The 24,896-nt window shown below is 46.9% G+C and overlaps 1 protein-coding gene across 1 annotated transcript; it reads left to right on the forward strand.

The window, feature by feature from the left end:
• Positions 1-1,454: 1,454 nt before the first annotated feature.
• On the forward strand, positions 1,455-24,860 carry MATN3 (matrilin 3). Its single transcript, XM_029071653.1, has 8 exons — positions 1,455-1,500; positions 2,851-3,417; positions 13,818-13,943; positions 16,534-16,659; positions 16,829-16,954; positions 20,120-20,245; positions 22,875-22,985; positions 24,200-24,860. The coding sequence occupies exons 1-8, from the start codon at positions 1,455-1,457 to the stop codon at positions 24,253-24,255; spliced, it is 1,284 nt and encodes a 427-aa protein (XP_028927486.1). The 3' UTR covers positions 24,256-24,860.
• Positions 24,861-24,896: the final 36 nt, after the last annotated feature.

Raw genomic sequence — 24,896 nt, forward strand, 5'->3', positions numbered from 1 at the left:
ATTTGTATGGTGGGAAGATTGAATGAATGACTAGGAAAAGGGAACGGGGAGAAACCGTGAATGGGAATCACAGTAGCACATCCTTTGGGGACAGACTTTGACACTGATTAGTCATGAAATCGGTCTTTACATCAGCAACTGGAGCATCACAGTTGGGGTCCCTGAAGGTGGCTTGCCTAGAGCTTTGGGCAGTTGCTACTTGTCTTGCCTCCAACCCCGAGAGATGGTATTTACGCTTCACCATTCTGACAAGTCATTAGTTTGTCCCGTGCCGTCGCCCCAGCGGCGTTAGTTTGCACGTTGCTGACTCCAGGTGAACCGACCGAGGGGTAGAACAGGACGTCCCTTACTAAGGGAAAGAGGCAACAGACGAGAGAGGAAAATAACGGACAGAAATGGTCTATAGATCGGGTACTGAAGGGAAAGCTGGCATTTTACGAAGTCTAAAATGTTGCTTTCCTGTCACTCCTCAGAAAGCCTGGGGCGAAACTTGTCCTGCTATTTTTCAATCGGGCAGTCCAGCACCGTACCGTGAAATGGTGTGGCGTAATAATAATAATGTTGGTATTTGTTAAGCGCTTACTATGTGCAGACCACTGGTCTAAGCGCTAGGGGGGATACAGGGTGATCAGGTTGTCCCACATGAGGCTCACAGTCTTAATCCCCATTTTACAGATGAGGTAACCGAGGCACAGAGAAGTTAAGTGTCTTGCCCACGGTCACACAGTTGACAAGTGGCAGATGTGGGATTTGAACCCATGACCTCTGTCTCCCAAGCCCGGACTCTTTCCACTGAGCCACGCTGCATGGGCTTGGGAGTCAGAAGGTCATGGGTTCTAATCCAGCTCCACCACTTCTCTGCTCTGGGGCCCTGAGCAAGTCGCTTCACCTCTCTGTCCCTCGGTTACCTCGTCTGTAAAACGGGGATTGAGACTGTGAGCCCCAAATGGGACGGGGACCGTGTCCAATACGGTTTGCCTGTATCCACCCCAGTGCTTAATACAGTGCCCGGCACATAGTAAGCGCCTAACAAATACCATTATTATTATTACACATGCCATACCATTTGCAGCTGCTCTGATCACCAGAACGAGCTCCTCAGTACTCCGCGTCCTTATCGCTACTGACTGGAGGTTGTCGTGTCTACTGTGTACTTGAAGTAAAAGTCTAGAACCTTGTCCACGAGGAGTTTATAACCGAGAGGGTGAGACAGTCCATTCTTTACAAATAGTGGAACCAGGGGAGAAAGTGAAACTGCAGCTAATAACGTTCAGAATGTGGAAAGAGGGATAGATGAATAAATTAAGTAGAGTCATATAAATGGAAATGTACAGAAGTGCAAAGATGGGCCGTTGGGATGATATGATTTGGGGTAGGGGAAATTACTTCCTGGAGGATGTGTGATTTCAGGAGGGCTTTGAAGTTAGAGAGATTTACGTACTGGGAGTTTCAAGATGGGAGGAAAAGCATCTGAGGTGGAAGAGGTGAGAGCGCGGACCCGTGAGAAGGTTAGCTTGGGAGGAGGGATAATCACGAGGAGGGGATTGGTGGACAAAGAGAACAGATATGTAAGAAGGAGAGCTTTGAAGCCAACAGCTTGGAGTTTTCTGTTCAATAGAGAAGGGTCGGGGTAGTCCTTGGAAATTTTAGAGGAGAGAGTCTCTGCTCTCATGGAGTGAATGTTTTTGCCCTGCTCCTGCGAATGCCCCATGAGCAGCGTGGCTCAGGAAAAGCAGCGTGGCTCAGTGGAAAGAGCCCGGGCTTGGGAGTCAGAGGTCATGGGTTCGAATCCAGACTCTACCACTTGTCAGCTGTGTGACTGTGGGCAAGTCACTTCACTTCTCTGGGCCTCAGTTACCTCATCTGTAAAATGGGGATTAAGACTGTGAGCCCCCCCATGGGACAACCTGATCACCTTGTATCCCCCCAGCGCTTAGAACAGTGCTTTGCATGTAGTAAGCACTTAACAAATACCACCATTATTAAGAAAAGCGGTGTGGCTCAGTGGAAAGAGCCCGGGCTTGAGAGGCACAGGTCATGGGTTCGAATCTCAGCTCTGCCACTTGTCAGCTGTGTGACTGTGGGCAAGTCACTTCACTTCTCTGGGCCTCAGTTACCTCATCTGTAAAATGGGGATTAAGACTGTGAGCCTCATGTGGGACAACCTGATTACCCTGTTTCTACCCCAGTGCTTAGAACAGTGCTCTGCACATAGTAAGCGCTTAACAAATACCAACATTATTATTATTATTATTATTCATTACCCTTGGGACCAGAATGGCCAACTCCGGAGAATGCTCAGTAGCCACTGGGGATGAGAAATGGCGTGGCTTACCGGATGAATTGTGGGCCTGGGAGTCAGAAGGGCCTGGCTTCTAATGCCGGTTCTGTCACTTTTCTGCTGTGTGACCTGGGGCAGGTCACTTAACTTCTCTTTGCCTCAGTTTCCACATCTGGAAAATGGGGTTAAAGAATGTGAGCCCCATGTGGGACAGGGACTGTGTCCAACCTGATCAGCTTGTACCGACCCCAGCACTGACTTCAGTGCCCGGCGCATAGTAAGCGCTTAACAAATACCTTAAAAAAAACGAATGGCCGTTCTGTGGCACCGCCCTATTCTCGCAGCAGTGGTCAGGATCCCCCGGGGCCCGTCCTGCAGAGGGACAGACCCAGTCCCCACCGCAGTCCACGATGCGGATTCACCGTCGGAGGCTGGCGCTCAGCGCCGCGTCACTGGGGGGAGTCCGGGAACCAGGCCGTTTCCCCACGGGGATCCCCGGTTCGGGCCTCTCAGTTCTGATACAGAAGACGTGGCCTGACTACTTACCTTCTCATCTCCTCCCTTCACAGACATCTGCAGGAGCCGGCCCTTGGACCTCGTGTTCATCGTGGACAGCTCTCGCAGCGTTAGGCCCCGGGAGTTCGAGAAGGTGAAGACTTTCCTCTCCCAGGTGATCGACACCCTGGACGTAGGCGAAACGGCCACCAGAGTGGCCGTGGTGAACTATGCCAGCACCGTGAAAGTTGAATTCCACCTCCAGACACACTCCGACAAGGAGTCCCTGAAGCAGGCGGTGTCCCGGATCGCTCCCCTGGCCACGGGAACCATGTCCGGCCTGGCCATCCGAACGGCTATGGACGAGGTGTTTACCGTGGAAGCCGGGGCCCGGGCCCCCGCGTTCAACATCCCCAAGGTGGTCATCATCGTGACCGACGGGAGGCCCCAGGACCAGGTGCAGGAAGCGGTGGCTCAGGCCCAGGCTTCGGGGATCGAGATCTATGCGGTGGGGGTGGGCCGCGCTGACATGCAGTCCCTCAGACAGCTGGCCAGCGAGCCGGTGGAGACTCACGCTTTTTACGTGGAAACCTATGGGGTCATCGAAAAGTTGACATCCACATTCCGGAAGACTTTCTGTGGTAAGCTCTGGGGCAGCTGAAGCGGGGAGTTCAGGGCAGAGATGCACGGTAGCGCCTGGTGAGGGAGGGTACCAGTGAATGCACGGCCATTTGGACAGTGTGTTTTAGTGAGTGATCTTCCCTATTTCGCAAATTCAAAAGAATATTCAAAATCAGTGGTATTTATTGAGCGCTTAGGCTGTGCAGGGCACTTGGGAGAGTGCAGTACGTCAGTCGGTAGGCGTGATCCCTGGCCACAGGGAGATTCAAGGAGCATCTGGATTAAAAGGGGAAGTAGATATTGAAATAAATTTCCGGAAGGAGAAATCACACAGAGTTTATGAACGTGTACTATACATGTGTCGTAAGGTTGGGAGTGAGGTGAATAAGTGCTTAGGAGGTAAGCTCTGGTTCACTGATGCCCAAGAAGGGACAGGATTCTTAGGATGAACTTCTGGCCAAAGGCCGGAGTTAATAATCCTTGGTCGGGAATGAGTTCCTTTTCCGTGGTCAAGAAAGGATTGAAGATTAATGGAAACAGAAATGTAATATTAATAAAAGTGCAGCTTGCACGTACTGGGCCCACCGAAACAGATCCCATTTCTAATTCAAACTGAATTCGCTGCCAGTAGAAATTATTCTGAGCCCTATCAAGAGACCGAAAAGCTCATCGGGCTCAAATGGTCTTACATTACGGGTCAAAAGCTCTGTTTTTGGCAACGAAAGAGTAAAAGACCAGTAAAAGACCATTTTTTCAGTGATTACGATGGAGTCATCCCAAAGGAAAGGTCCACGTCTAGACTGAGTAAATGTTACAACGAAGGCTTTGTCAACCTAAGAAATGAAAGGTGAGGTAATGTTAACGGTATTAAAAGAATCTCAGAAAAAGAGGCAGGCATTCGGTCTTTAAAAACTCATTAAAAACTCATAAAGTTCTAGGACCATGCCTCCTGAGAACGCACGAGCGCTTTTCTGAATCTGACTCGGGGGGGCCCAGGCAGAGGTAGCCAGAGGAGACCCCTCACCCAACCTAAAGCCCCCACCCCCCTCACCACTGCTGCTGTCGTCGGTAAGAGGAGCAAACGTGGCCAAGGGAGGATTCCACAGAACTGTGGTGGCCCCTTTCATTCAATAGGATTTATTGAGCTCTTACTGCGTGCAAAGCAGTGTACTAAGCACTTGGGAGAGTACAGTATAACAACAAACAGACACATTCCCTGCCCACAATGAGCGCACAGTCTAGAGGGGAATTGGAGTGGAGCCCCTAGCTAGCTGGAAGGGGTGGTGGATCTAGAGAATCTCCTGCTCTGCCTCAAGTGTCCAAGCGGCCCTGCAGTAGTGAAGCAGCATGGTCCAGTGGATAATAATAATAATAATAATAATAATAATGATACTGATGGCATTTGTTAAGTGCTTACTATGTGCCGAGCACTGTTCTAAGCGCTGGGGTAGATACAGGGTCATCAGGTAAGGCTCACAGTCGTAATCCCCATTTTACAATTAATGTAACCGAGGCACAGAGAAGTCAAATGACTTGCCCAAAGTCCCACAGCTGATCAATGGCGGAGCCGGGATTAGAACCCACAACCTCTGTCTCCCACGGGCGTCTTTACCACACACTGCTTCTCTAGCGCGGACCTGGAATGCAGAGGACCTGGATTCTAACTCCGCCTCTGTCACTTACCTGCTGTGGGACCTTGGTCCGGTCACTTTCCTCTCTGTGCCTCAGTTACCTAATCTGTAAAATGGGAGTCAAAGTTGTGAGCCCCAGGTGGGACATGGACCGGGTCCAACCTAATTAGCTTGTATCTACCCCGATGCTTAATACAGTGCCTGGCACATAATAAGTACTTAATAAATACCATAAAAAATAATTATCTTAGCTGCACAAGGGAACTCCTGCCTTCTTTCAAAATCCAGCCCTTCCACCATCACATCCAAACCCATCCCGTCTTGCCTTATCAAAACACTGACCCTCTCTCTTCCCTAACTGCCATCTTCAACTGTTAATTCTCATGGGCTTTCAAACATGCCCATGTCTCCCTCATCCTAAAAACACCCTCCCTTGACCCCATGGTTCCCTCCAGTTATTGCCCCATCTTCCTCCTACCATTCTTCTCCAAACTCCTTGAGCAAGTTCCTCTCCTCCAATTCTCTGCCTGGCCCCCTCCAATCTTCATTCAGTAGTATTTATTGAGCGCTTACTATGTGCAGAGCACTGTACTAAGCACTTGGAATGTACAAATCAGTAACAGAGACAGTCCCTGCCCTTTGACGGGCTTACAGTCTAATCGGGGGGAGACGGACAGACGAGAACAATGGCAATAAATAGAATCGAGGGGAAGAACGTCTCATTAAACCAATAGCAAATAAATAGAATCAGGGTGATGTACATCTCATTAACAAAATAAATAGGGTAATGAAGATACATACAGTTGAGCGGACGAGTACAGTGCCGAGGGGGTGGGCTGGGAGAGGGGGAGGAGCAGAGGGAAAGGGGGGAGAAGAGGGTTTAGCTGCGGAGAGGTGAAGGGGGGGTAGAAGGAGCAGAGGGAAAAAGGGAGCTCAGTCTGGGAAGTCTGGCTTCCATCCCCTTCACTCCACAGAAACCACCCTCTCAAAGGTCACCAACGATCTCCTTCTTGCCACATACAATGACCTCTACTTCATCCTAATCCTCCCCAACCTCTCAGCTGCCTCTGACACTGTCGACCACCCCATTCCCCTGGATATATTATCCAACCTCAGCTTCACTGCCACTGTCCTCTCATGGTTCTTTTCCTGTCTCTCTAGCCACTCATTCTCAGTCTCTTTTACGGATCATCCTCTGCCTCCCACCTCCTAACTGTGGGTGTCCCTCAAGGTTCAGTTCTGAGTCCCAATTCTACTCTCCACCTACACTCTTGGAGTTCTCATTCGCTCCCATGGCTTCAACTACTACTTCTACGTGGATAATTCCCAAACGGACATCTCCCACCTTGATCTCTCTCCCTCTCTGCAGTCTCGCATTTCCTCCCGCCTTCAAGACATCTCTACTTGGAGGTTCCTCCGTCATCTCAAACTTAACGTGTCTAAACGAGAGCTTCTTATCTTCCCACCCAAACCCTGTCCTTCCCCTGCCTTTCCTATCACTGTAGACGGCACCACCATCCTTCTTGTCTCACAAGCCCATAACTTTGGTGTTATCCTTGACTCCTCTCTCTCATTCAACCACATATTCAATTCATCGGTTCGATCTTCACAACACTGCTAAAATCCGCCCCTTCCTCTCCATCCAAACTGCTATCGCGTTATTCCTAACACTTATCCTATCCCTCCTTGATTCCTGCATCAGCTTCCTTTGATGACCTCCCCGCCTCCAGCGTCTTCCCACTTCAGTCCATACTTTGCTGCCCAGATCACTTTTCTATAAAAACGTTCAGGCTACATTTAAAAGAACCTCCTGTCATTGCCCATCCACCTCCATATCAAATGGAAACTTCTTACCATTGACTTTAAAACACTCCATCACCTTACCCCCTCCTACCTCACCTCGCTTCTCTCCTTCTACAACCCAGTCCGCACACTTTGCTCCTCTAATGCCAAACTTCTCACTCAATCTCGGCTACCTCGCCACTGACCTTGCTCTTGTCCCGTCTCTGGTCTGGAAAGTCCTCCCTCATCATATCGGAAAAACAACTACTCTCCACTCTTTCAAAGCCTTACAGAAGGCGCATCTCTTCCAAGAAGCCTTCCCTGCCTAAGCTTTCCTTTTCCTCTTCTCCCACTCCCTTTTGTGTCACCTCGACTTGCCCCCTTTATTCATCCCCCCTCACAGCCCCATAGCACTTACGTACAGATCTATAATTTTATTTATATTTATGTCTATCTCTCCCTCTAGACTGTGAGTCATTGTGGGCAGGGAATGTGTCTGTTATATTGTAGTCTCCCAAGGGTCTAGTACAGTGCAGAGCACACAGTAAGCGCTCAATAATCACAATTGACTGACTGACTGAATTGACTAGGCCTGGAATCGGACTTTAAGTTCCTTACGGGCAGGGAATTGACGCTTTGTTTTTCTGTACTTTCCAAGCACCTAGGTACAGTGTACTGCAGCAAGTAGACAGTCAATAAATACTATTACTGCTCCTATTACTATGGTTATAAAATCCCCCCGCTATTAAGTCACTGGGCAGAGCTTTCAGGGTTGAGATTTCCAGGCCCGGTCACCATCCTCCAAAGGTACCACTCGGAGCCAGGGCTAGGAGCAGTCAGAGGAAATGTTGATACCCACTCCAACAGTTGGAGTTTTCCAAGTCTGAATGACCAAACGCCTTGGGGGTGGCTCAGTGTCGCTCCCAGAAAGATAACTCCATGCCATGGTCGTCGAGACGCAGGTCGGTTTTATTTTCAGGGCCTTTAGAGAAGAAAGGTTTTGACTGAGGTCTGTTTTGACAAACAGAATTCAGCACTGACCACATCCCAAATACCTAGACGGGATAAATAAAACACACCATTAGGTCGTAGTAGAAATAGTAGTCGGAGGCATAGTAGGAGTGGGAGTACCAGGAATGAAGGTAATAGTTTCTATTAAGCACCTATCAAGTGCAGAGAACTCTATTATGCGTTGAGAAAGAGCGCAAAAGTGGGCATTAGCTATGGACCCTGTCCCTCGAGGGGCTAGCACGAGAATCCATGATGCAAGACTTGTTCAGCTCTAGGGGTTCACCGTGGGTTTCAGGAAGCAAGAAGTACACTTTGGTTTGGAATCAATCCGTGATATCTATGGAGCACGCAGAACCTTATATTAAGCATCTGGGAGAGTGCAATACTAGCGTCGCCAGAGGTAGTCGGCCTAGAGGTGCTGACCAGTTACCCTCATCCCTCCTGGAGCTGTTTCAGTGTGGTGGTATTCACCTAATCAGCCCAGAGAGCAGTGACTTTCCCTCTCTCCAGAGGACAGCAAGGTTTTTTTCCAGAATTAGTCAGGACTCCCACTGCTCTCTGGCAGGGCCAAACTGGAGCGAGGCCAGTGGGGCAACTGACCAAGTGTCAAGGGGCAAGAGTGATACGTGGCCTTTTCTGATCACCCCCAGCACTGCGCTTCCCCGGCTTTGCGTGCTCCTTCCAGACTTTAGTCTCCTGGTGCACCACTCCCTAGCCAAGGAAGAAGAACCTGAAAACAAGGGCGTGCTCAGGTAGAATTCTCCCAACACCCAGAAAAAGGGACAAGGAGGAGCAGAGCAAAGAGATCTGAACCAGGAAAAGGCATGGGCAGCAGGACCCCTCCTGTCATCATCTCCTGTCTAATAATAATAATAGTATGTGCCATGCACTTTACTAAACACTGGGGTAGATACAAGATAACCCGGTCCCACATGGGGATCACAATCTAAATAGGGGGAAGAACACTTATGGAATCTCCATTTTGCGGATGAAAGAGCTGAGGCACAGTAAAGTTAAGTGACTTGCCCAAGGTCACCCAGCAGACGTATAGTGGAGCCTTGATTAGAACCCAGGTCTTCTGAGTCCTGGACCTGTGCTCCTGTCAACCTAACTCGTGCTGGGGAAGAAGAAGCAGCTGCTGCTACAATAATGATGATGATGGCATTTGTTAAGCACTTACTATGTGCAAAGCACTCTTCTAAGAGCTGGGGAGGATACAAGGTGATCGGGTTGTCCCACGTGGGGCTCGCAGTCTTCATCCCCATTTGACAGATGAGGTAACTGAGGCACAGAGAAGCTAAGTGACTTGCCCAAAGTCACATAGCTGAGCCAGGATTTGAACCCATGACCTCTGACTCCAAGCCCGGCTCTTTCCACTGAGCTACGCTGCTTCTCTAATGATGACGGTGTTTTTGTTAAAAACTTACTCAGTGACAAGCACCATACAAAGCACTGGGACTAAAAAGCCTAGTTATAGCAATGTGCTCAAGTGCGATAACTCCGAAGGCAACTTTCCCATTAAGGCAGAATCCAGCTTTGAGGCAAACACCTTAGTATGCAGACTGAGGGACACAGAATGACAAGCATTGAGCAGGATTCTCTTTGCTCTGGCACAAAAAGGTCTATTTGCTAATGGAAAAAAAAAACAACCCGGCCCCAACTGTGGAAAAAGGGTATTCATGCCACTGGATAGACGACATGCATGTGCTCAGTGCACTGGCAAGATTATTCGATGGAAAGGCCTTCCTTGGGAAAATATTACCCTTGTAACGTGGCCAAACACCATCGGAGCTAGGGTTCCCTGCCATGGAAACGTCAGCCTCTAGGATTCAGCCTCCTTGGTTTTCAGAAAAGTTGATCCATCTTTCAAAATGGGTCCTCCAGGAAAACTCAAATGGGATGAGCAAGATAAGGGAGTCTTGGGCTCAGAACAGATCTAATCGTACTCTTCCAGGGAACCCGAGCTCCGATTTGTCTTTGGCCATCCTAAAAGGACAATATTTTCCCAAGGAAGGCCTTTCCGTGGGATAATCTTTCCATAAACATAGCATACGGTAAGCACTTAATACATAAATACTATTGGTTGAGTGATTGATTTGGAGAGCTCGCCTTCTTCCAGGCTCAGGGCCAAGCAGGCAGCATTTGCTCAGACTCATTCATATTGACATTTCTGACTCACATTTCTAACATTCACCATGCCATTTTCTCCCATTTAATTAATCAACCAGTGACATTTAATGAGCACTTACTGTGGGAAGGGCACTGTACTAAGCTCTTGGAAGAGTAAGCTCTGACAGAGTTGGAGGTCACATTCCCTGCCCACATGAAGCTTACCATGCAGAGGTAAAATAACGTTAAAATGAGAGATGAATATGTACAAAAGGGCCAAGCGCTTAAAGGTTTCAGATCCAAGTATATAGACAACATAGAAGAGAGAAGGAGTAGGAGAAATGATGGCTTAGTCAGGGAAGGCCTCTTGGAGATGTGATTTTAGTGAGGATTTGAAGGTGGAAAGAGTGGTGATCTGTAGTATATGAAGGAGAAGGGAGTTCCAGGCCAGAGGGAGGATGTGGGCAAGAGGTTGGCAGTGAGATAGATGAGATCAAAGTACAATGAGTGAGTAGGTTGGCATCAAAGAAGCCACATGGACTGGTGGATAGAGCCCGTGCTGGGGAGTCAGAAAGAGCTGGGTTCTAATCCTAGCTCTGCCACGTGTCTGTTGTGTCACCTTGGGCCTCAGTGACCTCATCTGTAAAATGTGGATTAAGACCGTGAGCCCCATGTGGGACAGGGACTGTGTTCAACCTGATTAACCTGCCCCAGGACTTAGAACAGAGTTTGACCCACAGTAAGGACTTAACAAACCATCGTCTTCATTTTCAAAGTGTGCAGGATGTGTTGTAGTAGGAAATCAGCGAGATATGGTAGGAGGGGTTGAGCTGACTGAGTGCTTTAAAGCTGATAGTAAGGAGTTTTTGTTGGATGCAGAGGTGGATGGACAAGCACTGAAGGTTTTAGAAGAGAGGGAAGCCAAGGACTGATTTTTTTTTTTAGAAAACAGCCCTGGGCAGCAGAATGACGTATGGATTGGAAGAGGGAGAGACAGGAGGCAGGGAGGTTAGGAAGGAGGCTGATGCAGTAGTCAAGGTGAGATGTAAGTGCTTGGATCAGCCTAGTAGCAGTTTAGAGCATGAGAAAACTTTGGATTTTAGCAGTGCTATGAAGGTAGATCCAGCATAATGGGGTATTTGGGTTAATAGATTGAATATGTGAGTGGATTAAGAAAGATGAGTTGAGGATAATGCCAAGGTTACAGGCTTGTGAGACAGGGAGGGTGGTGGTGTTGTCTACAGTAATGGGATAGACAGGGGAAGAAATGGATTTGGGTAGGAAGGTGAGAAGTTCTGTTTTGGACATGGTAAATCTGAGGTGTCGGGAGGATATCCAAGTCGAGATGTCTGAAGGCCGGAGTAAACGTGAGGCAGCAGAGAAGGAGAGAGGTAGATTTGGGAATCATCCGTACTGAGGTGATAGTTGAAGCCACTGGGGAGACTGAGTTCTCCAAGGTGTAAATGGAGACTAGAAGGGGTCCCAGAACTGATCCTTGAGGGACTCCCCACAGATGGGAGGCAGAGCAGAAACTCATGAAGGAGGCTGAGAAGGAGTGGCCAGAGGGGTAGGAGGAGCACCAGGAGAGGATAGTGTCAGTGAAACAAGACTGGATAATATATCCAGGAGAAGGGGGTGGTCCCAATGTTGAAAGGAGCCAAGTGGTCAAGGAGGATTAGGAGGGAGTAGAGTCCGTTGGGTTTTGCAAGAAGGAGATCATTGGTGACTATAGAGAGGGAAGTGTCATGGAGTGAAGAGGGTGGGAAGCCAGATTGCAGGGAAACAAGGGGAAAGTTGGAAGAAAGGAATCGCAGCCAGTGGGTGTAGACAATTTACTCAAGGAGTTTGGAGAGGGATGGTAGGCGGGAGATGGGGTGATAACTGGAGGGAGCTGTGGGGAAAAGGGAGGGGTTTTTTTAGAATAGGGGAGACATAAACTTGTTTTGGGCAGGGAACACATCTGTTAACTCTGTTGTATTGTATTCTCCCAAGTTTTTAGTACTGTGCTCTGCACAAAGTAAGCACTCAATAAATACCACTGATGGATGAGCATGTTTGAAAGCAGTAGGGAAGAACCCACTGTAGAGTAAATCTTTGAAGATGGCAGTCAGAGAGGGAAGAAGGGAGAGGGCAAGCATTTTGATAAGCGTTTGGATGGGGTGGGAGGCGCAGGTGGGGGGGGTGTATTTTGAAAGGGAATAGGCGATCTTTTGAGAAGCTGCTGGGAAAGATGGGAGATTCGAAGAGAGGGTAGACGGAGGGAGGAACTGGAGAGGTGAAGAGCAGATTTGAGGTTGATTATGCCTGATGCAGTCAATTTCATTGATAATATATGCCGCCAGGTCATTAGGTGAAGGAGATGGGTAAAGGGGCAGAACGTTTGAATACAGAGTTAAAAATCTGAAACGGGAACCATCCACGTAGGTAATGAAGTCCCGATTTTTCCCTACAAATGAGGGATTTGTAGTAGAGTTTGTGAGTAGAATTTGAACTCTTGTCTTATGCTGCAGAGTCGTTTCCGACCCGTAGCGGCTCCACGGACGCCTCTCTCCCAGAACTCCACACCTCCATCTGCGATCACTCTATTTCAGAACAAAAGATAAAATCTTGGAACGTTTGTTTCTGATGGGTCTGAGAGTAGGGTTAGAGAAAGCAAACATTTATAGATATTCTCTCCAAGGTTACAGGGAGAAACAGAAAAATCAAATGCTTAGGGAGTTAATTTTCTGGAATTCTACTCTCTTTCTCTGACTGTGCCCTGGTGGAGCTCTCTGCTGGGCCACGGACTGGGTGGAAGAAAACCGGGCTTCTTCCTGGGCTGGGTGGATGGGGCTAAATACAGCTGCCACGTATAAGGGTGAGGTCGGGTGGCTTCCCTTCCTGTTTGGGATCCTGCTTCCAGTGCAAGACAGGGGGATCCCCAAGAGCTCCCCAAGAAGAAGAATAGACCTTCATGGGGCTGTACCCTTGTGCTCCCCACAGCTGACATGAACCCCATGCCAGCCAGTTCAGCCGCGCTAGGTGATCACACAGCCCTGCATAAATTAGGGTGGGGAAGGGTTTCTGCTCCACCCAAAAAAATCAAGTTCCTTCTGCCCACTTCATACAGTCATACAGACCCTGAATAGCTCGCTCGGTCAATAGATAATTAGAGTTTTAATCTGAGGGTGCAGGGTTAAAGTTCCTTTTCAGGCAGAGTTTCTCTCTAGGCTGTAAACTTGCTGTGGGCAGGGAACACATCTTCAACCAGAGAAGCAGCATGGCTTAGTGGAAAGAGCCTGGGCTTGGGAATCAGAGGTCGTGGCCACTCCTCAGCTGTGTGACCTTGGGCAAGTCACTTCACTTCTCTGTGCCTCAGTGACCTCATCTGGAAAATGGGAATTGAGACTGTGAGCCCCACTTGGGGCAGGGACTGTGTCCAGCCGGATTTGTTTGTAACTACCCCAGCACTTAGTTCAGTGCCTGGCACATAATAAGTACTTACCAAATGCCATTATTATTATTATTATTATTATTAGCCCTTCATCTTTCTGCACTAAAGCATAATAAAGTCTTTCCTCTCTATTAAAGCCCTTTAGACTGTAGGATCCCTATGGATTGTGAGGTACTTGTGGGCAGGAATTTCATCTACCAAATCTAGAGTTGTACTGTACTTTCCCAAGGGCTCTGTACAGTGATCTGCATGCAGTGAGCACTCAATAAATACCAATGATCGATTGATTGATTTCCCATATAAGTACGTGTGTGTTGGGAGGCAGGGCGAGGAGGGCGTTAAGGTACTGTAATTGAAAAGAACCTAAATAGCAACATCTCAGTTTCGTAAATTGTTTCTGGACTATTTATCTTTAGTAATTAAAGCAAAAAATGTCCAAACCTTTCTTTGACAGCTCTGGATAAGTGTGCTCTCGGTACTCACCAGTGTCAGCATGTCTGCGTGAGTGACGGAGGTGGAGCCCACCACTGCGAATGCAGTCAAGGATACATCCTAAATGAAGACAAGAAAACCTGCTCAGGTTAAGGCCCTTCAACGACTCAGCCAGCCCTCTGTTATTTTTTTTTCCACTCTTTTATGGTATTTGTTAACCCTTTATTATGTACCAGGCCCTGTACTAAGCGCTGGGGTAGATGCAAGATAATCGGTTTGGACACAGTCCCTGTCCCAAATAGGGTTCACAGGCTCAATCCCCATTTTACAGATGAGGTAACTGAAGCACAGAAAAGTTAAGTGACTTGACCCAGCAGATAAGTGGTGAAGCCGGGATTAAAATCCAGGTCCTCTGACTCCCAGGCCCATGTTCTTTCCATTAAATTGTGCTGTTTGTCCGGCGGGGGAGGAGAGGGGGAGGAGCGGAAGGGGGAAACTCCCCATTTGGTGGATGACTGATGATTATGGGGACAAAGGGAAAAATCAGGAAGGAGGATGCTTGGCCCGGGTTGTACTTCGTCTTTTTGCACTAAAGCACAATAGCCTCTTTCCCCTTCACCTCCTCCTTATTTCCTGCCATTGGACAATTTCACTGTTCCCGGGGGCGGTGGCAAAGAGCAAGTTGGCTCTTGCTACCCAGGACACTGGGTGTGGAGATAGATTGTTGGGAAACACGCCCACAGGGTGACCCAGACATGACAAAGGATTGCTCTCACCACTGCACCTGGGAGCCACTTGGGAGCAACTCACAGTGACCTTTGAGTTGTCAGACCTGGACTAGATTGCTGGGTCCATTGAGTCACCACACTGTAAACAGGTGTTGGGAGCAGGAGAGGACACAGAGCAGGATAACAAAAGTAATGAGAGAGTCCTAATGGAGGAGGTGATAGGCGTTGAGCTTGGTCAGAATGATGGCGAGAAGGCTGAGAGGCAACATAACTGTGTTGCCATGAAGACGGCGAGCATTCGTCCAGCTGTCTCCAGCGGACACAGAGAGCTTGGCTTGCTGGAAGGAAAGTCTGACGATTGAAAGCCTTATGAGAAGCAGTACGGTGTAGTGGATAGAACATGGGCCTGGGAGTCAGGAGATCGCGGGTTCTAATCCCGGCTCCTCCACTTGTTTGCTGTGACCGTGGGCAAGTGACTTCACTTCTCTGGGCCTCATCTGTAAAATGGGGATTAAGACTGTGAGCCCCATGTGGGACAACTTGATTAATTTGTATCTACCCCAGCGCATAGAACAGTGCTAGGCACATAGTAAACGCTTAACAAATGCCATAATTATTATTATTATTGTATCCATCTCAGTGCTTAGTACGGTGCCTGGCACATAATAAGCGCTTAACAAATAACACAATTATTGTTATTACTATGGAAAAGGTGATTAAATATGAAAATAGAGCACAGTAGGAGAGGGTGGTTATTCAGCCTTGAAAATTTAAAAGAAAAATGATCTCTCTCTCCTACATGACTTAAGTGTTCATCTGCATTGGAAATGGGGATGGCCCCAGTCACTGCTTGAGTCCCTCTTGAGCTCCAAGATAAACTCCCCCCAAAAAACTAAATTTAATTCATTCAGGCTAAAGGAGAGCTACTGATAGAACCTGAAACCAAATCTCTATTTACAGTGAGAATTTGTTTATTCTTTCCAGAACTAACTCGTTGAAACCTGCAAATAATCTATTTCTAACGTTAAGCTCTATGTGCTAGGCACTGTACTAAACGCTGGGGTAGAGACAAGGCAGTCAGGTTGGACGCAGTCCCTGTCCCAAATGGGACTCGTAGTTTAAGTTAGAAGGCAGAATCTATGAGGAAGCTGGTCTATCAGCTCCTTCTCCTTCTCTCTACTCCCTCCCCTTTTCTATCTGGGTGACTTTTTTTCCCACAAATTCTCACTCAGCTTTTCCAGCCTCCCGCAAACCCCCGGAATCCGAAGCCCTGGATTCTAATACCGCTTCTGCCAATGGCTGGCTAACGTGGGTGAAGACCATACATGAGAAGCGGCATGCCGAAGTAGTTAGAGCAAGGGCCTGGGAGTCGGAAGGACCTGGATTCTAATTCCGGCTCCGCCACTTCTCTGCTGTGTGACTTTGGGCAAGTCACTTCACTTCTCTGGGCCTCAGTTACCTCATCTGTAAAATGGGGATTGACACCGAGAGCCCCGCACAAAACAGGGGCTGTGTCCAACCTGATTTGCTCTTATCTACCCCAGTGCTTAGTACAATGCCTGGCACATAGTAAGCACATAACAAACACCATTATTAGTATTATTATTTACATGCACTGTCCAAAGTAGCATACTCTTGCCCTCCTGCTCGATCGCTGTGTTTTCTGCCCCAGCGGGAACACCACTGCCGAGCAATAGAGAGCACAGTAGTGACCGTATAAGTCCCTAGGTTGATATCTGATTCCTCGGCGCACAGCAAGTCTCAGTACTAGGGTTGGGAGATGGGGGGAGAAGGGTCTTCTGTTGTCCTTGATGGGAAACTCTACCATCAGGAGCTCTGGCTGCAGAGCCCACCTCTACACTTAACTTCCCACCCTCTTCGCACGCTCCGGTGGGAGCCTCGACTAAATTGGGGATCTTCTTTTGTGCTTCCAGATAGTGAGACGAGTATGTTTGATGAGTTATCTGTTACTTTCTGTTGTTTATGCTTTTCCCGGATGTCTTTTGGCAGTTCACGATGAATGCGATCTAGGCACTCATGGGTGTGAGCACATCTGTGTGAGTGACAGACGTGGAGCTCATCACTGTGAGTGCTATGAAGGCTACTCCTTGAATGCCGATAAGAAAACCTGTTCAGGTGAGGATCGTTTCCACTGCAGTTTCAAATCCAGTGGCACAGGATTATTTCATTCCTCATCACCCTGAAATTGATTCTTCAGTTCGATACAGTGAGAGGAGTCTAGTGTACTGATGCTTCTATTTTGATTTCCATATGCTCTTCATTTTCTTGAACTTCTCGTTGACAGCTCGGGATATGTGTTCTTTGGGCACCCATGAGTGTGAACACGTCTGCGTCAGTGAAAGAAATGGATCCCACCACTGTGGGTGCTATGAAGGCTATGTGTTGAATGCAGATAAGAAAACATGTTTGGGTAAGGACCACCTACCCTGCTTTCTCCACGCTAGACTCATTCTTCTACATTAATAATAATAATGATAATAATTACGGTATTTGTTAAGCGCTTATCATGTGCCAAGCAATGTTCTAAGCACTGGGGAAGATACAAGGTAATCAGGTTGTCCCACGAGGGGCTCACAGTCTTAATCCCCGTTTTACAGATGAGGTAACTGAGGCACAGAGAAGTTAAGTGGTTTGCCCAAGGTCACCCAGCTGACAAGTGGCCGGGCCGAAATTAGAACCCTCGACCTCTGACTCCCAAACCCGTGCTCTTTCCGCTAAACCACGCATATACCGTGAAGAAAAACATGGGTTTGGGATCTTTTGTTCAGCTAAGCCTGGATTTTGCCCTGTGGCAATGTGAAGCTACCTCTGTTCCATGTACTTCTTAGTATTCTTACTTCTTAGTAAATACTAACATTATTATTGCTGCACCCAGAAAATGAATGGATTTTGGAGGTGGTGGTCCTCGGGCTCCCCGCTGCTTCCAGGTTAAACAATCCACAGCAGCCTGCCCCAAGATCGGTTCAAGGCAGTCCTTGGTGTGTCGTCCCTCTTGCCTGGGTCTAACCACTCGACTGTACTCTCCCAAAGTGGTCTGCCTACATTAAGTGTGCAGTAAATACCGTCGACCGATCGATTCTACAAAGAAAGGTCCTAGAGTCTTCTGCTTTCAGGACTGTGCTTGATTGTGCCCTGAAAGGCCGAGGGAGAGAGTAGGAATAGGTGGAAAGATCCCTCATTCTTCTCTGCCCCCCGGGTCTAGTCCTGGAATCCCTGTTTGGTGGTGGCTGAGGAAAGATAGCTTTCTAAAACTGAAACTGTTCCGACCCATCTATCCTTAGTCTAAAGGTTTACTCTTCTAACTTGGACTGCTGTCCATTTATTAGGACTCTGCAGTGCGATTTTTCACTTCTCCAGTTAACGGAGGAACCTAAATGGGTTCCAATGTTTCTTCAGAATCAATCAATCATATTTCTTGAGCGCTTGCTGCGTGCAGAGAGCTGTACTAAGTGCTCGGGAGGGTACGGAATAACAATATAGCAGAGCCGAGAGACACATTCCCTATCCGCAGCGAGCTTACAGTCTAGAGGGGGAACCAGACATTACTATAAATAAATTACAGACATGTCCATCAGTACTGTGGGCAAGGGAAGAGGGGTGAATAAAGAAAAATTCCGAGACTTCTTCCCCTGCTCTCCCTTCCCCTCTTGATAGGGGTGGGAGGACATAATGACAAGAGAGCCCGATGAAACCCATCAGTGTGGCCTAGTATAAAGAGCATGGGCCTGGGAGTCAGAAGTCCTGGATTCTAATTCCAGCTCCACCACATGCCTGCTGTGTGACCTTGGCCAAGTCACTTAAATCTCTGTGCCTCAGTTCCCTCATCTGCAAAATGAGGATTCAATACCTGTTCTCCCTCCTACTTGGACTGGAGCCCCATGTGGGCCTGGATTATCTCATGTCTATCCCAGCACTTAGTACAATGCTTGGCACATAGTAAGCGCTTAACAAATACTATGATTATTATATAGTTTTCACCAGTTACCTCTTTTCAGGGGGCAGCGTGGCTCAGTGGAAAGAGCCCGGGCTTGGGAGTCAGAGGTAATGGGTTTAAATCCCGGCTCTGCCACTTGTCAGCTGTGTGACTATGGTCAAGTCACTTCACTTCTCTGTGCCTCAGTTACCTCACCTGCAACATGGTGATGAAGACTGTGAGCCTCACGTGGGACAACCTAATGACCTTGTATCTACCCCAGCACCTTAGAACAGTGCTCTGCACATAGTAAGCACTTAACAAATACCAACATTATTATTATTATTTTCAATAAAATCATGAAAAGTTTAGGAAGAAATAGCAATTCTCTGGGCAGCGTTATCCTTAGAAAGCATGTTTTGGAGAACTGATGTCCATGAAGAAAGGATCAAAGGAGATTTGCGAATAGAGATATGACCTACTGTGTATTGGGGTTACACCAATTCGAGATTCCCCTGACAGCTGCAAGAGTTAGGTTCTTAAAAATATCCACAATTGGATAATAATAATAATAGTAGTAATCGTTAAGTGCCAAGCACTGTACTAAGGGCTGGGCAGATACAAGTTCAGGTCCCACATGGGACTCACGGTGTAAGTAGGAGGGAGAACAGGTAGTGAGTGAATCCCCATTTTGCAAACGAGGAAACTGAGGCACAGAAAAGCTAAGTGGAGGTCACACAGCAGGCAAGTGGAGGAGCTGGGACTAAAACCCAGATCCCCTGACTCCCAGACCCAAGCTCTTTCCACTGGAAATAGAAGGTGGTGGACTGCCGAACTTCCAGAGCACTGAGTGAAATTCAACATTTGCAGAAAGTAGCCAAAAAGCCCTCTCAGCCTATTTCTAGCTGGCTGTGCTCTGGAGAATTTGCTACATCCAGCTCTGAGATGCCTCGTCCGTGTCTGGCAGTGGTCACTTAGCAATTCGCAGGGAACTAATTGTAACATTTCAAGGTCACTGTTGTCAGACAACCAGAATGGTCTTCGGGAAAACAACTGCAGATACCGAAACCAAATTTGAGAGAACCGTGGTGGCCGGGGAAACTGTATCTCATTAGGGGAGAGGAAGAGAAGGAGAAGTTAGAGAAATTTTCCAGAAAGACATGAAGAAGAAAAGTGTACCTTGGGCTAGCTACAACGTCCGAGGGAGTTTTCTCTATTTCAAAGTATTCTGCCATCAGCTGGGCCAGAGCAGGGTTTGACGGGAGCACTCAGTGAAACTCAGATGGGTCAGGTTTAAGACAAACCCCAGCGGGTGATCAGCATTTGGAAATCATTACCACAAATACATAGTGGGTAGAAAGTGTGAACTGATCATAGAATAGCTTGGATAAATTCAAAGATAAGCGGTCTAAAAGTGGTTATTATAAGGAAAAATTAGGGACAGTAGATGCTCTTGGATTATCACCCCGTTTTTCCAAACATCCTTTGGTATCACTCTCGGAGACTGAACCCTAGGTTGGATGGAACACTGGTCTAATGCTTAGACAGCTTGCCTTATATTTTTATGTTCTTTCTGTAAGCACGTGTACAGGTTTTATCAACGGTGAGGAATTTCTTTTCAATCATTGGTAATTTCTGTTTCTCCCAACCCTCCCTTCGCAGCTCGCGATATGTGTGCTCTCGGCCTTCATGAATGCAACCACGTCTGTGTGAGTGATGGAGTGGGGCTCTACCACTGTGAGTGTTATCAGGGATACACCTTGAATGAAGATAAGAAAACTTGCTCCGGTAAGGCCTTCTACCCTCTTACCTCCACCCAACGGTTTTGGCTGGGTTGGAAAGGTCTCATTTACCAACAGTCATGGACACACTTCGTTTCAGAAAAATGATACTCCACTTCCGTGCCTGTCTCCCCACTTCTAGACTGCAAACTCTCTGTGGGCAGGGATCGAACTTTCCAAGCACTTAGTACACTGATCTTCACATAGTAAGCGCTCAATAAATGCAGGTGAATGAATGAATGAATGAAAGAATGAATGGTCACTAAAAGAAACTCACTTTGACTTCTGTTTTTTACATATTTCTTCTTTAGCCCTTACTGGGTGTCAAACACTGTTCTGAGTGCTGGGGTAGGCGCAAGTCAATCAGGTCGGAAGCAGTCCCTTGTCCTGCATGAGGCTCACAGTCTAAGTAGGAGAGAGAACGGGCATTTAATCCCCATTTTTCAGTTGAGGCGACTGAGGCACAGAGAAGTTAAGCGGCATGCCCAAGATCACACAGCAAGCAATCGGCAGAGCCAGGATTAGAACCCTGGTCCTCTGACTCCCAGGCCCACGCTCTTTCCACGAGGCCATGCTGTTTCAATTCTACCCAAACTCCTAGGGAATCGTCTATCTGCTAACTTGTTCTTAAAAATAGCTCTTTTCCCTCCACTTTTGGTATAGTTTTGAGAAGCCTCCACTGAACTGTGCTTGATCTGGGAATAAATGGCAACATCGGTCCTAAGTGTTATTGAGGTAGGGTGAGGGAGGAAGGAGCCCTTGGCAGAGACACAAAGGGAAACAGAGCCTCGGCCTCCTGATGTTGTTTAAACTCTTATTTAACCACCTATCTCCCTGCACTGATGTTGTTTAGCAAGTACTATCTACCACCTAGCAACTCAGTTCCCTCCTCTGTAAAATGGGGATTAAAACCATGAGCCTTCTGTGGGACGGGGACTGTGTTCACCCTGATTGTGTTGTATCTACCCCAGTGCTTAGAATGATGTCTGGCATATAGTAAGTGCTTAACAAATAGCATAGTAATTAATTAAGTCCAGGCAAGAGTGGGCACAGAACTTCCCCTGGCCGAAGATCCCACACTAGGGTGTGTCCGTGTAACCGGCCCCGGGTTACATCCAGAATAGGGTGGAGTCACAGAGTGTCCTTTCCCTCCAGACTCCAACCCTATAAATTTGATTCTAGGGTTGAGTAGTGGGACTTGTAAAGAGGCAATATCGATTAAAGCATCGGGAATTGCTTCTTCTCTCCCATCTGTGGTTTCAGGAGAAATACTATGGACCAGAGGAGGCTTAGTCTCCTATAGGAGGAAGAAGATACAGCCCATCAGGAGGCTTGATGTTATTGGTCATAGTCCTGTGGGTTACTTATTAATAATAATAATAGCAGTAATAATATTTGTGGTATTTGTTAGGCTCTTACTATGTGCCAGACACTGTACTAAGCGCTGGGGTGGATACAAGCAAATTGGGTTGGACACTGTCCCAGTCCCACGTGGGGCTCACAGTCTCAATCCCCATTTTACAGATGAGGTAAATGAGGCACAGAGTAGTGCAGTGACTTGACCAAGGCTACACAGCAGATAAGTGGCGGGGCCGGGATTGGAACCCACGACCTTGTAACTCCCAGGCGCGGGATCTATCCACTACGCATGATGCTTCTCCTAAAATTCCACTTCCAATTTAGAGGTTATGTATCATTTTAGTGGAGAAAATCAAAGGATTTTAAAGACATTATCTCACTGACAGGATTAATCTAAGTGGTGTCTAGCCATTCCTGCCAACTGCTTAGAGGCTGGGTATTATTACCCTCATTTCTCAATATCGTTGTGGGTCAGTGTCCTTATATTAAGTGTCTTGCCTGAATATTCCCGTTTTCACTTAGCCTAGATCATAGGTTCTGACTAGCCATGATAGTACTGCCCTTTCGTTTGTGTTCGTCTCCCTTTCCCCCCTCTTTTTTTATGGTATTTGTTAAGTGTTTACTATTTACCAGGCACTGAGTACCATGTACTGAAGCCCAGAGAAGTGAAGCGATTTGCCCAAGGTCACACAGCAGACAAGTGGCAGGGCTGGGATTAGAACCCAGATCCTTCTGACTCCCAGGCCCATGCTTTATCCGCTAGGCCATGCTGCTTCTCCCTTGGTGTAGGGAAAATAAATTATTTCTCCTTGCACGCGTTGCCCTCCATTTTACATCTACTCTTCCACCCTCCTTTTCCCCACTATCCAGGTGCAAGAACTAGTCACCCCTCTGTATATGTGTGTCCGAGAACAACTGGATAGTAGGTTACTTATAGGTGGCACTGGGGATTTTAACATGAGCACTGGGGAACATTCTGCAGATTTTACACATTAATCTACATGATAGGGGAGAAACAGACTATATCTCATCCTCCACAACCTGTTGGCTTTTCCGATGACTACCCTCCTTTCCCCATGGAGTTGACACCCGTGCACCACGTCACTGTACTTTTTAATGTACATTTTTTTATGCAAAGTCAATGTTTGAAGTTCTTTTTCCTTCCCGCAGCCGGTAAGTTTTAAATATCTTCTTGAAAATGAAAATGCGTCAGAGGTTTTGTGAATTCTCAATGTAGCTGAATAATTCTAACATTTTGATGACGTTATTGTCCTCAGCCCTGGAAGAAGCCCAGAGACCTATTACCCTGCAGGATGCTTGCAGTTGTGAAGCTACTCTGGCATTCCAAGAGGAGGTCACTTCTTCCCTCCAGATACTCTCCACCAAAGATATCCTTGCCTGAAGGTTCTTCTCAGGGTCTGGGTCCAGTCTCCATATAAGTACAGCATTTGGCCAAGTACTATGCTAATCCCTGGGGTAGATAGAGTACAGTCAGATCACGCACAGCCCTTGTCCCACACAGGGCTCACGTTCTAAAGGGGAGGGAGAGCGGGTGTTTAATCCCCATTTTACAGATGAAGAAACCGAGGCACGGGGAAGGTGAACGACTCGCCCAAGATCACATAGCAAGCGAGTGGCAGAGCGGAGGTTGTAACCCTGGTTTCCTGATCCCTCTTCTGTCCCCTACATAAATACTGCTTTCAAATTACAGTTGATCCTGAGAATGTAGATGGTTAATTGGATCGGTCACACCGAGACCCACACCCACACATTGTCATTCACGGTCGAAATAATTCACGCTGCCTTACTGAACAAAATGACTTTAATAATGCCCTTACCATAATATGGGACATAAATTCATATGCCAGGTTGCTCTTCAGCTGAGCCAGGTGATTCATTTGGCAGGATGTAAATTAAGAAGGATGTATAGTTTATGTTTACAGCTGTACCACTCCAGAAACTTCCCAGTTCATCTCAGAGCAGTGCTCTTATACAACTGGAAGCCCTTGGGAAAATCATTTTCAGCATAGCTGAAGGAATGGCAAAGACAGTTTTGATGACCACTCTGCTCCTGGCCACAGTTTTTTCCACTGTAGTCGAATAGAGATTCTTTGCACAGCGCTTGGGCCCTAATATGTGTTCAATTACTGCCATCAATAATTTAGTAATTAATGGAGTTGAAAGTAGTCGGTGGAAACAAAGATTTTTTTTCCACAACTTGGAAATAGTTTCAGTCTCCTTTCAGATTGTTGCGTATTTTTCATCTGTGCTTGGCATCTGGCAATATCTCCACTTCAGCTGTGACACTGTGGAGAAGTCATTTGATATCTGTTTATTCCTTTAGAAAATGGATGCGATTGTCTTCGCCTACTGGCTAAGGTAAGAACGCCAACATAAAGGCATCGTTACCCCCAGCAAACAGTTGGACCAGCATTCTCCCTTCCTTTTCTGCTGAAAGGCTCTCTTCAAATGTCAAATATTATAAATAACGGTTGGCTTGCCCAGACAGATTTAGATTACAGAATGAGGAAACTGTAATATTAAATATGATTTTTTTCCAAAGCTCTAGCCATAAATGATGTTGGCCTTAACGACTGACCACTTGATGGTATCTTGGAGAAGCTGCAAGCGAACGAATATGGACAGATGCATCGTTAACACTACCATCGGCTCTGCTCGGCCAGGAAACTTACTCAAGGGGTTTTATTGTGCTCTGATAACTCTAATTCTAGTGGGGATTGAGAAATACCGAGTCAACGGCAAAAGGAACTTCAGGGAAAAGATTAGTTTTTAAAGAAGGAAATACTTATACATCAAGTATTACTGTTTGGTCATTAGATATAAGTAACTATAATAGTCGCTTACTATAACGCTTTTTATAGGCATCAATATGCCCAAAGTATTTCCATTTATATAGTACAGGCTGGTGGGGGGCTCTTTCCCCTCCATTTCTATTTTGATTCTTGCTAAAGAAAATTTTGAAAATGTAAATCTTACAATTTCACTTTTCTACAGGATGCTTTTAGATAGTGTTCATTTGTAAAATCATAGGAGCAGAGTGAAAATTTATTGTCTCTGGCTTGATTTAGGGTGTTAGTTTTTAAATTAATAAAAGAAAAAAACACGAGCTTATCAATATTAAGTTTTCATCTATAGTAGTTTGATAGAATTTATACTATTTACCGATCTCGATCCAGAGAGGATTAAATACAGAGTGTTCAAATTTGAATTTGAAATTGATCAAATTAAAAGATGAAATTTCATTTTACAGCCCATTATTTGTTTCTTAAACTCACTCA

The sequence above is a fragment of the Ornithorhynchus anatinus genome, chromosome 9 (assembly GCF_004115215.2).
Source record: "Ornithorhynchus anatinus isolate Pmale09 chromosome 9, mOrnAna1.pri.v4, whole genome shotgun sequence".
Taxonomy (NCBI): Eukaryota; Metazoa; Chordata; class Mammalia; order Monotremata; family Ornithorhynchidae; genus Ornithorhynchus; species Ornithorhynchus anatinus.

Excerpts from the sequence above, each read along its gene's own strand:
- MATN3 (XM_029071653.1), top strand. The coding sequence starts at position 1,455 with ATGGGAGGAAAAGCATCTGAGGTGGAAGAGGTGAGAGCGCGGACCC. Across the intron at positions 1,501-2,850 it reads AGAGGTGAGAGCGCGGACCC|ACATCTGCAGGAGCCGGCCC; the intron begins GTGAGAAGGTTA and ends CTCCCTTCACAG. Across the intron at positions 3,418-13,817 it reads ATTCCGGAAGACTTTCTGTG|CTCTGGATAAGTGTGCTCTC; the intron begins GTAAGCTCTGGG and ends TTTCTTTGACAG.